The sequence below is a fragment of the Mus caroli genome, chromosome 2 (genome assembly GCF_900094665.2).
Source record: "Mus caroli chromosome 2, CAROLI_EIJ_v1.1, whole genome shotgun sequence".
Taxonomy (NCBI): Eukaryota; Metazoa; Chordata; class Mammalia; order Rodentia; family Muridae; genus Mus; species Mus caroli.
In genome coordinates, this window is record NC_034571.1 from 26,248,420 (window position 1) to 26,263,706 (window position 15,287).

The 15,287-nt window shown below is 53.1% G+C and overlaps 1 protein-coding gene across 1 annotated transcript; it reads left to right on the plus strand.

The window, feature by feature from the left end:
* The first annotated feature begins 6,784 nt into the window (after positions 1-6,784).
* Positions 6,785-15,002, plus strand: Dolpp1 (dolichyldiphosphatase 1). Its single transcript, XM_021156667.2, has 8 exons — positions 6,785-7,041; positions 10,170-10,270; positions 10,488-10,572; positions 10,664-10,763; positions 10,907-11,005; positions 11,494-11,622; positions 11,942-12,031; positions 13,612-15,002. The coding sequence occupies exons 1-8, from the start codon at positions 6,966-6,968 to the stop codon at positions 13,646-13,648; spliced, it is 717 nt and encodes a 238-aa protein (XP_021012326.1). The 5' UTR covers positions 6,785-6,965; the 3' UTR covers positions 13,649-15,002.
* The last annotated feature ends 285 nt before the right edge of the window (positions 15,003-15,287 follow it).

Sequence of the window (15,287 nt, forward strand, 5' to 3'; positions counted from 1 at the left end):
TCTTCTCTGTGTCTTGCTGGGTAGAGGTGGGGCCAGTGCTGAGCCAAAGGCTGGACACCTGCCCTATGCCGTGGGTAGAGGCTCCGGGAGGAACAGGTCAGGAGCAGCCTGATATGGCCAGGTGAAAGCTTGACAGGATGTGTGTGTCCCTGGGATGACAAGATGCAGATGTGTAGTGGGTGGCCTGCACCTCTTGTCCTCAGTTCCCACATCTATAAGTCAAGGGCATTGTGCCCAGCCAGGTGATTCACAGCCCATCAGGTCTTAATGTGTCTTCATAGGCATCTGGCTTAGGTTACTCTGCTGTGAAGAAAGACCATGACCAATGGCAGCGTGGGCAGGAAAGGGTTTATTTCACTCACAGTTCCATATCCCAGGTCATCATCAACAGCAGGAAGGGCAGGAGCCTTCCTGGAAGGAGGAGCTGATGAAGAAGCCACGAGCAGAGGCTGCATAGTGGCTTGTTCTCTGTGGCTATGTGGGCCAACCAGTTTAGCTGAATCATAATCTGGGCTCAGTGAGAGCTCCTGCCTTAAAACACGAATGGAGAGCGAGTAAGAGAAGACATTCAGTATCAACCTCTGTAGAACATCTGTGTATATAGACCCAGGATTTTTCTGTTTTCTTTTTCTTTCAATGTAGCCCTGAATGTCCTTGTGTGTGGACCAGGCTAATCTTGAACCCACAGAGTTCTGCTTGGCTCTGTACCCAGTTGCTGGGATTAGTCTTGGGCCACCACATTCATCTTACCACAATTCTAGGGCTGAAAGTGTATCTGTGGCCGAGCACTTACCCAGCATTCACAAAACCCTAAGTTCAGTCCTCAGCACCACACTCTTCAAAAAAAAAAAAGCAAGCGGCAAACCTGATGCCTTGAGTTAGCATTCTGCCGTGTTTGCTTTATATGTTTCCAGCATATTTAGAGCGAGCTTCAGGTGCGAACTTCTTTCATATGCACCTCAGCAAGCAGAGCTCCAGTGCAGCTTTCCAGTTGTGGACCCACATTCCAGTGGCACATAAAACGGCAGCTCTGTCCTGTGTGCGCAGGAATTCTCACAGGACTTAACTAGTCCTATGTAAAAAGGTATGGGTATGGCGGTGCAGTTTGTCATCTTGGGGAGGGAGAGGGAGATTAGGTATGAAGAGCCAAATGACAGAGCCATCTCTGGTTGTAGGGTTAGAGAGTCCAAGGCCAGCATGAACTTCATGAGACCTTGTTTCAAAAAAACAAAGGGACAGGCAAAGTGGTGCCCACTTAAACAGTCCTTGTACTAAGGAGGTAGAGCCGGGGACAGTTAGGAGTCCAAGGCCATCTCTGGCTACTATATAATTCTAGGCTAGTGTGGCGACATGAGACCCTCTCTCAAGGAGAAACACAGGGCAGAGGATGTGGCTCAGTTGAGTACTTGCCCGGCATGCAGGAAGCCCTGGGTTCAGACTCTAGTGATATCTAAACTAGGAATGGTGGTACACACCTGGGAAGCCAGCACTGTGGAGGTGGGAACAGGATCAGAAGGACAAGCCGGTCCTTAGCAGCTCCATAGGAAGTATGCAGTAAGCTGGGGCACCTGAGACATTAAACAGGAGGAAGGCTGCGAGCTTGAGTCCTCTTCACCAACTTGGCAGGTGTTAAGGGATAACAGATGTCACTCCAATGCTGGCAAGCAGTGTGTCGGCAGCCTTGTCGAGGTGTGCTGTGTTTCCCATAACTGTGTTATTTTAAGGGTTCCGAGTAATGCACCAGCTACTACAATAGACTTGTAGAACATTTCTGTCGCCCTCTGAGCTCTCCAAGCCTGCCAACAGCTTTCCTCCCTCCTTGCGTTTTCTGGACCTTTCCTGTGAATTTGATATCATATATGTGGTCTTTGAGTTGATGCTCATTCTACTAGAAAAATGTCAGAGTAAATTCATTTTGCAGCTCGGGACCAATCCAGGCCTCCTGTATGCTAAGCAAGTATCTGCCAGGTGAGCCACACCCACTTCCCAGGTTTTGTTTGGTTTAAAATAATTTTTTTGAAGTGTGTGTGTCTGTCTGTTTGTCTGTCTGAGGTTTACCATTACTGTGATGAAACACCATGACCAAAGCAATTTGGGGAGGAAAGGGTTTATTTAGCTTATGTGCCTTCATCACTTGGAACTCAAGCAGGGCAGGAACCTGGAGGCAGGAGCTGATGCAGAGGCCATGGAGGGTGCCGCTCACTGGCTTTGCTCCCCATGACTTGCTCACACTGTTTCCTTATAGAATCCAGAATCACCAGTCCAAGAATGGCACCACCCACAATAGGCTGTGTCCTCCCCTATCAGTCACTAATTAAGAAAATGCCTTGAGCCGGGCGTGGTGGCGCACTGCCTTTAATCCCAGCACTTGGGAGGCAGAGGCAGGTGGATTTCTGAGTTCGAGGCCAGCCTGGTCTACAAAGTGAGTTCCAGGACAGCCAGAACTATACAGAGAAACCCTGACTCAAAAAACAAAAAAAAGAAAAGAAAAGAAAATGCCTTACAGGCTTGTGTATAGATCAATTTTATGCAGGCATTTTCTTAACTGAAGTTTCTTCTGGAAGAGCAGTACATGCTCATGACCACAGAGCCATCGCTCCAGGGCCTGGTTTTGTTTTGTTTTGTTTTGTTTGAGAGGGTCTTGCTATGTGCTTCTTACTGGCCTTGAACTCACCCCCTTTCCTTCCGTACATCATCACCACACACAGCAGTCTTTGTCATCTTTGGAACCTTGGAATTCCACAACCACCAGGAAACAGAAGTTCCTTGAGGGCCAGGGCAGCACCAGGCTGATTGCATTCTCTCTTCATTCTGGGGGTCTTAATGTCCTGTCTCTGTTGAAGGACAGCCACCTCTCAGGAGGCAAGGACAGGGAAGATGTTTTCCTCAGCTGTGGCTTTGTGCACAAACTAGTGTAGTGGGTGTGTGTCCAGAGTGGAGCTCCAGGTCTCTAAGCTTAATGACATGCCCTGCTACTCAGTGCCAAAGGAGGAGGCAGCGGGAACATGTATTAGCTCCTGTCCGAAGACCCTGTGGCTATAGGGAAGCCTGGGTCTTGGGTTTCTAAAGGGCTCTGGAGCCTGGCTATGGTGGCACACGCCTTTAATCCCAGCCCTTGGGAGGCAGAGGCAGGTGGATTTCTGAGTTCGAGACCAGTCTGGTCTACAGAGTGAGTTCCAGGACAGCCAGGGCTACACAGAGAAACCCTGTCTTGAAAAAACCAAAACCAAACAAAACAAAACAAAAGGTCTCTGGAGCAGGCAGCCAGTACTTTGGTTCTAAAAATCAGGGTGGTTAAGAACCTGTCAGGTAGTTGTGGGCACAAGTCCCTGTTCTGGTACATATCAGCTGGGTGCCTTTGGCTAATAGCTGGCTGCACCCGGCCTTTCTGTTTTCACTCAAACTGGACACAAGAAGATTTGCCTCGCAAGTCCAGTGTGGTAGGACTTGCCTAGAATCCTAGTGCTGACGGGAGATCAGTAGTTTAAGGCCACTCTTGGCTATACAGTGAGTTCAAGACCATCCTGGGCTACACGAGACCCTGTCAGTAAGCAAACAAAAATACCTGGGGTGAAGGTTCAGTGGTTAAGTCACTGGCTACTTTTCTAGAGGACCTGGGTTTGAGTCCCAGTGTCCACTCTGTGGCTCACAAGGATTGGTTACTATAGTCCCAGGGAAATCTGACGCCCTCTTCTGGTCTCCACAGGCATTGCATACACATGGTATACAAACACACACACACACACACACACACACACACACACACACACGCAAAACACCACACATATAAAATATGAACAAAACAAGTGCTATCACCTAGGACCACTGTGACTGGCAGGCACAAGGGACTAAGAGTCAGGGACTTCACATGACACTGATTAGCTCTGCTCTGAGGGGGGAGAAGGAGCCCCTCATCCACACAGCTGGTCTCACTGTGTCACCTCTGTCATGTCAGGGGACCCTGCAATGTCTCCTGGGCATACCTCCATCAGGTACATCAAAAGATGGATGTACCCAGGGCTTTACTTGGTCTCTCTTAACCCACATGGGCACTGTAACTCAGCCCACACCTGAGGTCCCAGATGCCCCTGGTCCCAGATGTCCTCCAGGAGTCAATGGGACTAGAGCAGTAGTTCACAGTGCTGAGCACTCACAGCGAGGTTGGCTCTACGCCACAGCACGCACAGCTGCCACAGTCAGTGCCAAGCCTGAGAAACTGTATAGACAGTTATAGCAGGTGCAGACCCAGACACGGGATGGATGCCCTTAGATGTCACCTAGGGTACTGCACAGGCACATCGGTTGTTCCTTATCTGGGGGATTCTTACACAAGAATGTCTAACTTCTGAAACACATTGACCTCTATTCATATGGTGTCTGGACCTTCCTATAATAATGTCACATATGAACATATAATGAACATATAATGAACATATGACTTTGGACTCTGGATCTTCTTGCCTCAGCTTTCCAAACACACACACACATGCAGTTTGGTTTTTAGTTTAGTTTCCCCCCCCCCTCCCATTCTGTTTTTGAGGAGATTCTTGGGTATGCCAGGCTAGCCAAGACCTCACTATGTGACCCGAGGATTACCAGAACTTCTGATCCTCCTGCCTCTCTCAGGTTCTGGAATTACAGGCATGCTCCATCTGCCCCCCCCCCCTTTTTAAAGACAAATTCCAGCATGGGCTGGAATTCCAATCTCCTACCTTTGCCTCTCAGTTGCTACAATTTTAGGGTGTCCACTCAGCTAAATATTTTTTTGTTTGTTTGTTTGTTTTTCGAGACAGGGTTTCTCTGTATAGCCCTGGCTGTCCTGGAACTCACTTTGTAGACCAGGCTGGCCTCGAACTCAGAAATCCGCCTGCCTCTGCCTCCCTAGTGCTGGGATTAAAGGCGTGTGCCACCACGCCTTTCTTAAATATTTTATATAATTAAAAAATAGCAAAAGCAAGTGAGTGTGGTGGCCCATACCTTTAGTCTCAGCACTTGGGAGGCAGTGGCAGGTGGATCTCAGTGAGTTTGAGATCTGCACAACATCTACATAATGAGTTCCAGGCCAGTCAAATTTACACACTGAGACCCTGCCTCGGGGGAAAAAAAAAAAGATTCCTTCATTATTTACTTACCCTCAGAGCTTTCTGTACCCTCAGCACTAGCTATTCCCTCAGAGACTCAATGGCCCAGTCCCACCCACCTCCCCCAGCATCCTGGGATTCTTTCACCCAGCAAGGCTGGACCACAAGAAATCCAGCTCTTCTTCCTGCTGCAGATTCGCCCCAATAACTCCCACACATTTTCAGTTCTTCATCTTGTCACTTCCTTAGGGATGCTCTCTCTGTGTTTCTGGGACTCTGAGGAAGTGCAAGGCAGCCTGACCTTCCATGGGTGCCCTCTCTCTCAGAGAACTATTCTAGGAAGCTCATGACCACGTCTCACACCTCTTTCTTTCAAAGGCTAATAATGACTTTGCCTGAGAGAGAGCTAAGGGCAGGTGACTAGGAGGTGGGGCCAGCTGGATAAGTTCAGGCTGGGTAGGGAGACGGAAGACAAGCTGAACACCACTGGGGAATTCTGAGTCCCCAGCCTACTTAGAGTAACCTACAATTCTGGCTTCCACAGGCTGCCAGACTAAGCCACTGTAGCTTAGTCTGGAGGGCCTAAGGCTCCAACCTAGAACTACTGGGTACCCCCAGGCCCCAGGCAGACCCGGAACCTGCTTTTATTTTTATTTTTTTACTGTACATGCTCTGGGCCTTAGTCAGAGGTCAGAGAACCGTTGCATACTGGCAGAGGCAGACAAGGAAATAATTACAGTCAAGTGTAGCCAGAGATGAGGTAGGCAAAGGAGGTGCAATTGTGGGAGACCACTGGAGCTCCCCACCGCCTTCGAGGTAGCCCAGACTGGCTTCCAACTCACAGAAATTCCCCTGCTTCTGTGGAGGCCCTTCTCTTAATCTTCAGAACCTGAAGCTATGAACTGACAAATAAGTCAGCCTGGGCCAGGCAAATGGGGCAGGAGTGTGTGTGCCCATTCCTTGCAGAGAAATTTGAGGAATTGGAATCTGGCCTAGACTGTAAGTAGGTCTGTCTGGAGAGAGTGGGTTCAGAAAGGGGACGTGGGTGGGAGGTGTGGCTGTTTCTTCAAGAATGTTTTGGGGAAACAGAGAAGGGTAGATGGAACATCTGGACTATACTGAAAATGGTCCCAAGTGGCCTCACTACGCTACGGCGTAATTGAAACGTATAGCATCCCATCTAAGATACCTACAATATGTGCTACATCCCAGAAGTGAGGACCAATAATTTTTTAACAGAAAAGGTCCTTTGCGGAACTGCACCTCTTGTCTGTCAGTAAAGGGCTATAAAATACTGCACTAGGTCTTTGACTTCAGTTTACATTTATGGATAGGAAGCCAGAACCTGGAGGACGAGGCAGAATGATGCTGGGGCAAGCCTGGCCTTCATAGCGAGCAACACATTTTTGTTTTCCAAATGGGTCGGTTGAGACCCGGTGGTGCTGAGGCTGCTCCTCCACTGCGCTCTGGGTTCTCATGAGCTTTAACTCTGGGCGCAGGTGCCAGCCGAACCAAAGCTCCCACCAAAGTACAACACGCCCCCCGAGATAGCGCCTGATTGGCTCGCTCTTCCCACACTCCGAGCTAAGCTTACCTTTTGATTGGCTGTTCTGCGCTCTGTCCTGCACTGGAGTCCTCCATTCTCTTGATTGGCTAGACAATTACCTGAACTCGCACGGGATTGGGCACTGGCAAAGCTGCGCGAGTCCCCGCTCTCTGATTCGCCGCACGGGCCAGCTTCACGGCCTGCACACTGAATGGCTGCGCCACTACCTGCAATCAGCCTCGGATTGGGTGCGTGGCGTCTCCCCGGCGTGATAGGTCAGGACCACCGCCCCCCTTGCTCCCCATTGGCTGCTCCGCCAAGCCCGGTCTCCGGGTAAGATGGCAGCGGACGGACAGTGCTCGGTCCCCGCTTCATGGCGGCCAGTGACCCTCACCCACGTCGAATACGCTGCAGGTAAGAGCCTGCCCTGGCTCCGAGGACGTTCTCTCGGAGCTGCCGCCACAGCCCCGAGCGTTCCGGGCCGCGCGGACCGCCTTCGGGGCGCCGTGGAACCGCGGTGGGAACTGTCAAACAGCGAGCCTTGGAGGGGCTCGGCCGGCGCGCGCGCCGCGCAGGCGCAGTGAAGCGGCGATGAGCTGGGAGAAATTGTGAGCGGCTTGCTCGTGCGCTCTGCGGCTGCGCGGCCGAGTCGCTCTCCGGGGTCCCGGGGTGCTGGTGGGCTGTCCTGGGCCGGGGGAGGGTCTGGATAAGGCGGGCGAGGATCTGGGCCTGGACTTTGTCCCTTGTGCCCCGCCCTCCCCCGAGCCTGAGAGGCCGCACTCCTGCTCGGCCGTGCAGGGAGTGACAGTTTCCTTCACTACGCTGCGGGCTGCTCGCTGGAGAAAGCTCCCAGTTGCAGGGAGTGTGCAAACCCAGGCCAGGTTTGGGAGAATTTGCGGCGCCACGCCCTGAGCAGCGCGGCAGAGGCCAGCCGCCAAGGGGGCATGCAGCCCCTGGGAGCCTGACTTGTGAGAGCTTCCATCTGACACGCCTCTGGGAGTGCCCGCCTCTCTGGTGGGAAGGTCCATTAGCCACGGTTCTGAAGTTCCGGCTCGGCTCCATAGAGTGGAGTGGAGCTTAGGCCTTGGGGTGAGACGTTTCCGGGCTCCAGGGTAGGCACCACCCCTCCAGTCACTTCATCTTAAGTGGCTCCAAGTACAGTGTCTCCTTTCTGTAATGGTGTGTGACTCAAATGACCACAGGCCTAAGAGGTGCTGGGCACAGAGCCTGGCCCACAGTGGACACCCAGTAAATACCTGTATCTCTCTAGCTTGCCAGCACCCTCCCTGGATAAATGTTTGTTGCTGAGCAGCCGGGGGGCCCCCTTGCTGGCCTCTGGTTGTCCAGGAAGGGCCTGTCCTCTTGGGTAGAGGGCCTGAGAACTTGGGTCTGCTGAGAACACAGGGCCACAGGCCAGGAGAACTTTGGCTCTGGGTGTTCTGGGTTATACTTAAGGTGTGGCAGTCCAGGGTTGGGCCCTATCAAAGTGCCTGTTCATTACCCAACCACCCATCCATCCATTCATTCTGCATTCCCTTAGCATCTCCCGGGTGCTAGGCCCTGGGCCAGCTCAGGGTTTGGAATGATGAAGTCCCTGCACTCTTGTTCTATGGAAAGTCTCTGCCCCAGAGGAGGGAAAGCAGGCCTGGTGAAGGGGAGAGACCTGACTGGGGTCTCCACAGCTTCCCGACTCTCCGTCCCTGGCGTCAGAGTAGCTTCTTGGAGGGCTCATGGCCTTTCAGATGAGAAGAGCCTGCAGCTGTGAACACCATAACACATACAAGGCTGTGTGTGATGTGGGACCTGGTTGAGCCCGAGCATATCTGGCAAGGTACCCCTGCACTTGATGTCACTCACTACACTGAACATGCTTCTTTCATGCCTGAGTCCTGTGGCGTGTCATGCATTGCTACACTCGAGACAGTAGGTTATGGAGACCTTGTCACTACCCTAAAGTACAGAGGCCCCACACAGCTACTTACACTAGCCAGTGGGTCACCATGTCCCAGTCACACATCTTATCAGTCAGGCCGAGAGTTTTGGGATGGCAGGCTCTTACCCCCGTGATTGTGGCTGTGCTGCCTCTTAGCTTTTGTTTTTTGAGTTCACCTAGGCAGCATCCTAGGTGGGGGAAGCCACGTGTGTATGTATGGGTCGAGAAGTAGGACAGCACGGTGTGTTCAGGGAGCTGCAGTAATGTCCCTGCAACTGGAGCAGAGGGTGGGAGGGAAGTGGGCCAGGTCTGCACAGGCTCTGGTAAGCAGGGCCTAAGCAAGCGTATCTCAAGGGCAGGGGAGGTGTGGGGCATAGAGAGAGCTGGCCTCAGGAAAGCCTGAGGGTCTTATCTGCTGTAAGACAACCTGAGGAATTGGTCAGAGGTTTAGGGACCCTAGCTGTTGTTCCCTGTCCCCATAGCCCAGCAGTTATCAGTTGAACTGTGACAGAGTCAGGATCTCAGGGATGGGAAGACATGGATTTAGAGAAGGGCACTCATGCAAAGTTACTTAGAAGGATGTGTGTGTGTGTGTGTGTGTGTGTATGTGTGTGTGTGAGTATCAACATTTGAACCTAGGTTTCTGGCCAACTCTTAAGTCAGTCTTTCCTGATAAGGCTAGATAAAGTATATATGAATCTGTCCCTTAAGGCTTGGAATCTGCTCTCTGCCCTCAGTTGGGTGCATGCCTGCTTGTGTAAAGCCAGACTGCTGGTGTGGGCCATTTCCCATACTGGGTTCACCCAGCCTCTGATCACCACTGTACGAGTGGCCTGTGTGCCAGAGACCTTTGCCAGGCATTTGACATCACTCCTACACAGTTCTGGAGAAGATACATCCCAAAGGAAAGGTTGGGGAGGTTTAGGGAGGTAGACTTGCCTTAGTTCCTGCAAGCAACTCAAGCTGCTATGGGAAGTGAATGATGGCACCTGGCCTTAGAGCAGCTTTTTAGTCAGTCACCTTGTTTCAGTGGTGAGAGTGGCCTTTGGACGCAGCCTTGCCTGTCCAAAGACATACCTCTGATCTTAGCCTCTGGCTCTCCGAGAGGCCAGTGGTCCTCACTGGCTCCGTCCAGGCTTTGGCAGGAGAGGAAACACAGTGCCTTGCCTGTGGAGAAGCTTTGAGAAACTGCTGACTGTTGTGGGTGGCTCTGCTGGAGTCTCCAGTGTCCCTCTATCTCCGGTGTCTGGAAGAGCACAGGCTTCACCAGAGGCTCCAGCCCCACGCTAGACCAGACCTTGGGGTTCAGGCTTCCCCTCTGACAGAGTGATGCCTTCAGCCAGGTCCCATGTCTCTTTGATTGTGTAAGTTGAACAAGTCATGTAGACATGCTGAGACTCACTTCCTTCTGTAAAATGGGGACAAACAGACACCTTCTTGAAATTCAAGGTGTGTGGATCCCTTACAGCTGTGGGGCATTGGAATGTCCATGACTGTGGCCCTGGGCTCTAGGACTTCCCCTTTTGTTTAAGCCCTGTTGACTTTCTAGGGGCTGAGAGCCCTTTTCTGACCCCATGCCCTGTCTCATGCTGTTCCTCTGTCCCCACAGGTGATCTGTCTGGCCACCTCCTGGCCTACCTGAGCCTCAGCCCTATTTTTGTCACTGTTGGTTTTGTGACTCTCATCATATTCAAGCGGGAGCTACACACGGTGAGCTTTGGCCCCAGCTGTTGGCCAGAACCCTCTTTTGGCCTATGGTGCCTTTGCCTGCAAAGCCTGTAGGGATCTCCTGGCTGGGCCCAGGTCCTTCACTCACTGGTCTGCCCTGTGCATTGAGAGACCACAGTTCCGGGCACTGGGTGGCAGGGACTGGGTGGCAGCCAGCAGGTATGCAGAGGCCCAGCTGAGTGCCTGTCTTTGCCAGCAGATTTCATTCTTTGGGGGACTGGCACTGAATGAGGGCGTCAACTGGCTGATGAAACACGTCATCCAGGAGCCTCGGCCCTGTGGAGGTAGGGCTGGGACTTTGGGGATCCAGATCATCATGGTGGACACTGAGGAAGCCTGTATCTGCCATGATGCCCTGTTCGTTTTCTCCCCCAGGCCTACATACAGCAGTGGGCACTAAGTACGGGATGCCCTCCAGCCATTCCCAGTTCATGTGGTTCTTCTCCGTCTACTCCTTCCTCTTCCTGTATTTAAGGTGAGAGCCCACCCGTACCCCTGCCGTGTGCCTGTGCTCTGCTGGGGACTGCTGCACTAAGGCTTTTGAATGGGACCAGGGGCTGTTGGGAGGCCTGGTTACAGGTTGTGGGCGGAGGCTGTCTGATGGGCCTCTTTTCCCAGAATGCACCAAACAAATAACGCCAGGTTCTTGGACTTGCTGTGGAGGCACGTGCTGTCTCTAGGGCTCCTCACCGCAGCCTTTCTCGTCTCCTATAGCAGGTATGGAGGGAGGAAGAGCCCCACCCTGCAGCCTGCCTACCTGGGTCCTGTTAGGTCATGGTCTCTTTTGAACAGCCTCTGTGGACCTGGGCCCGGACACTATAAGTTATGACTGGAAAAAGAATCCAGTCTCTAATTTTAACAGACAGGGCTCCAACTGCCCTTCCCAATGTAGCAGATAAGCAGTGATTTTAACAGTAGCTTCTTGCATTAGGCATTTGTCCCCAGCTTTCTGGGGTGGGGAGTGGAGTGGGGAGTGGGGGCTATGCAGACAAGCTCTGGTTTAAGAGCTGGACAGAAAGGAGCAGATGTGGAGGTGGGCTTGTTTCTGCATGCCTGCTGCCCTTTGGACATGCCCATTCTATCTATGTGTATCTTCACACCTATACCCAGGGTCCTGAGGAACCTGTTAGGAAAGTCAGGCATGGGGTATTGTGTAGGCCTCACCTGGTTGGCTCTCATGTATTTCCTCTCTGGCCTTGGCCCAGGGTCTACCTGCTGTACCACACCTGGAGCCAGGTGTTTTATGGGGGCGTGGCTGGAAGCCTCATGGCCGTCGCCTGGTTCATCATCACGCAGGAAATCCTCACTCCGTTGTTTCCCAGGATAGCAGCCTGGTAACCACTTCCCCGTCCCAGCTCCGCATCCCTGCCCTTCCTGCACTTATATCTGGAGAGCTTTGTGTCGTGGATGGCACAAGGCTTAGAACCCACTGCCCTGGCTACCACCTCCCTCAGGGGCTTATGGGTCTCCCAGGTTTAGCAGCCACAGTGCCATGTTCTGTCCTTGCCCCGGCACTTAGAGACTTAGAGGGCAGCCAGAGTCTGTGGAGCTGTGGAGGAGGCTGTGGGGCTCCAGGAACTGTTGGGACGTCTAGCTTGGTGGTCTGCTCACACCTTCACTGTGGCCCTGGTTCTTGGGTATCTGTCTCTACAGGCCCATCTCCGAGTTTTTCCTCATCCGGGACACGAGCCTCATTCCCAATGTGCTCTGGTTTGAGTACACAGTAACCAGGGCAGAAGCCAGGTGAGTTACGGGGACAGCAGTCATCACTGCCTACTCCCCACCCCGTTGGAAGGCTCCTCAGAAGCTAGACTTGCTTCTGTTTCTCACACTGACGTATGTTGTACTCCCATTTTTTCAGGTGGGTAAGCTGAGGCTCAGAGAGAAGGCTGCTTGAGCTCCGTCTGTTAGTGGGGGAGGGAGCAGGTGGGAAGCTGCTGGCCCAGTATGTACACTTTTACCTCTAAAGCCCTGGGCCTCAGGGGTCTTCAGGGCCATGAGTGTGGCCATCCTCAGCTCTAGTCAGCTTTCTGTTAGGTGGGTAAGCTGAAGCCCACTGAGCTGGGGGCCAGCTTGAAGCGGAGTACAAGCTGGGGCAAAGCTGGACTTTGGCGTCTCCTGATTTACACTCTTCTACTTAACTTCTCCCAGTCTGGCATGGAGTACCTCAGGGCTGGGGACACCAGCTTCTCCCTAGGTCTGAGGGGAGCTGAGGAAGGTCAGGCACTCGAGGAAGCCTGGGAGGGTAATGGGAGACATCGGGAAGGGTAGAGCAGGGTAGGTGTCCAGCAGCTAAGCAATGTGTTAGTTAGTACGCCAAGGTCCACATTATCCTAATGAGCTTAAGGGTAAAGTCTGGCTCCCTGAGGAAAGGGGATTTGAGGGTTAGGGCAAAGCAATCCCATTAGTGGCAGAAAGGCCCCATCAGCCCTCCACCTGGCTCCCAGGGTGACCAGCGCTGTCTCGCCCTGTTCAGCCAGCTGCCACAGCCTTCATTCTCCCCCTGGCACCTGTTCCGGGTCAGGCTGTGTGTAGAGGCTGAGCGCAGAGACAGACAGCCATGCTCTCACCTTCCTGGTGTTCACAGCAGCAGGGACCATGAGAAGGACGGGCCAGCAACATGATCCATGTTAGTGAGCAAAGCTCAGAGGTTTAGAGAGTGACAGGAGCTCAAAGTAGAGCAGGACAGTCTACCGACCTCCCAGGAGGACGCAGGCCACAGCCACAGGGATGACAGAGGCATCTCAGTCGAGGAACAGCATGCACGATCTTTTGAGACAGATTAGTGTGTGAGAGCCCGGGGAGCAAGTTGGAGGGCTGGGGCCCCATCACACCAGGACCCTGTGGGCCATGTTAGCTTTCTAGTTCTCCAGGTATCTCACCCAAGCGCTGTTCTGAGCCTCAGCTAGCTCTCCAGAGAACAGCAGAGGTTTTGCTTCCAGCCTGGGAACCCCTCACTGCACCTTCCTCTGCTTGCGCCCTCTTATAGGAAGAGCATACACCTTCCTGTAGCTGCTTTGGTGTAGGTAGTAGCAGAACCACCTTGGGCTGACTTGTCCACAATTAGTCAGGCCCAGCCAAGGACCACTGACCTTTCTTGTCTTGCCCATCCCCTGGCTCACTTCCTGAGCTCGAAACCTAGGCCATCGTGATACAGCCCAGACAAATGCTCTTCAGGTTCCAGTCCATGGCAGCGGCTCTGATTGGCCCGGCTCTGGCCCCGGGTGGCTGTGGTTTGGTGTTGAGACTAAGCAGGGAGCTGTGGGACTGACTGGCTACTCAGCACCAGACATCCCCGGATCTAAGCCAGCCCCATTTTGCAGGAACAGACAGCGCAAACTGGGAACGAAACTGCAGTGACTGGTGGGCGTGGCTGGGTCTAGCCTCCGAATCTGGCCTGCACCATGCCTTGCAGGATGGACAGAATGATGGATGGAGGGGTGAAGCAGAGACCTCTACAGACCAGAGTCACCAAGTGGAGCCTTTTTTTTCTTATTTTAATTTCAATGGACACGGTGGACCAAAGTGCTGAGTCAGGTCCTCAGCCAGGATCCTGGGAGGGCCTGCTGTGTGTGGGTCACATGGCCAGAGCCCCTGTCTCTGCTGCTGCCAGCTCCTGACTGGGTGGAAAGTGCTCTTGGCACGGGCCTCAGTGTGTGGGTAGAGCGTGTGTACCTCTGGTCCTGAGATCAGAAAGTGCAGGTAGCAGAATGCGCACTATTTATTCTTTTGGGATTGTCGAGTTCATGCTGAAGAGGCCACTCTGCAGCGGCTGCCCTGTGTACACAGGGCTCAGGTTAGCTCCCAGACCCTGTGCTCTGAGCCTCAGGCAGGACAGCCTGCCTCCTGCTGGGCCTGAGCAGGGCCTAGGGCCCAGGAGCGAGGCCTCCCCTGCTGTCCCTGCCACCATCGCCATTCCAGAACCCTTGTCAGTGTTTCCTCGTCTGGGGCAGGGCCCAGAGTCAGCACCTGTTTATCCGTCTGTCGGCTGGGCTGCTGGCTTGTGTTCTTCCCTCTACCAACCCGACATCACAAGGGCTTTCTCCGGTCCTCTATCCCTTCCTGACAAAAGAGCCTGCACATACGGGTGAGCACACCCAAGCGTTTACAGCTCCTTTTGTCTGGCCATCGGGTAGCAGTCTGTCTTCATCCCCACTTGAACAAAAGAGTTAGCAGGAGCTGGGATGCTGGCTGTGTGGCAGTGCAGACACCCTCCCCCATCGCCTGCCCATGTGCTCTGGATTTGTCCCTGTCCTTCCTGGCCTGCCCTGGAGGCTGGAAACCAGTGCAGGTTGGTCCTGGGGTCTGCCTGGGTGTGGGCTCTCTGATCTCAGCTTCCCAGCTTCCAGGAGTCCCTTTTAAGGGACTCTCTCCAAGTTGCCCTGCCACAGCTGTGGAGATGCTTCCAGAACTGAAGCAGCCCCTGGGGGAGCTGTTGAGCCCTCCCCCATTTCTCCCTGGAGGTCCCTAACCTGCTGCTGAAGCACAAGTTTTTGGTGCTTTCCTTTGTGTTTGTTAAAGGCCGTGTCCAAGCCCCTCAGATGCCAGGGCCAGGGCTGGTTTCTAGGGAGGTAGGTCAGTCACATCCAACCCCCCTCCCCTGTAGGATTTTTATTTTTTACTTTTTGCCTGAGACAAGCCAAGTGTGAGGTGGTTTAAGAAATCAAATGAAATTGTTTACTATTGTTTTAAAATAAAATCTGAAACTCTGGAGGCTGAGCATACATTACTTGAGCTTCTGAAAGGAGGCTGGGACAGCTGGGGCACACATGGCCCTCAGGGACAAGGATGTGGTAAGACCATGAAGTCACAAGCATTTCCAGGATATTTTATCCCCTTTAGCCCCCCAAAGTGAGGATTTGAATGGCCCCAACATCTGCCACGGCCTGCCAGCCTCTGGTACATAGCTATGCCACTATGTCTGGTCTGTGCTACTGTCAAAAGCCCTCCCTCCCTGCCAGCCTGCCTCTGGCCAGGTTTTTCTCCACAGAATAGTCCT

Bases quoted from the DNA above. Each gene is read 5' to 3' on its own strand.
- Dolpp1 (XM_021156667.2), top strand. From the start codon at position 6,966: ATGGCAGCGGACGGACAGTGCTCGGTCCCCGCTTCATGGCGGCCAGTG. The intron at 11,006-11,493 runs GTATGGAGGGAG...GCCTTGGCCCAG, and splicing joins TTTCTCGTCTCCTATAGCAG to GGTCTACCTGCTGTACCACA. The intron at 12,032-13,611 runs GTGAGTTACGGG...CCCATTTTGCAG, and splicing joins GTAACCAGGGCAGAAGCCAG to GAACAGACAGCGCAAACTGG.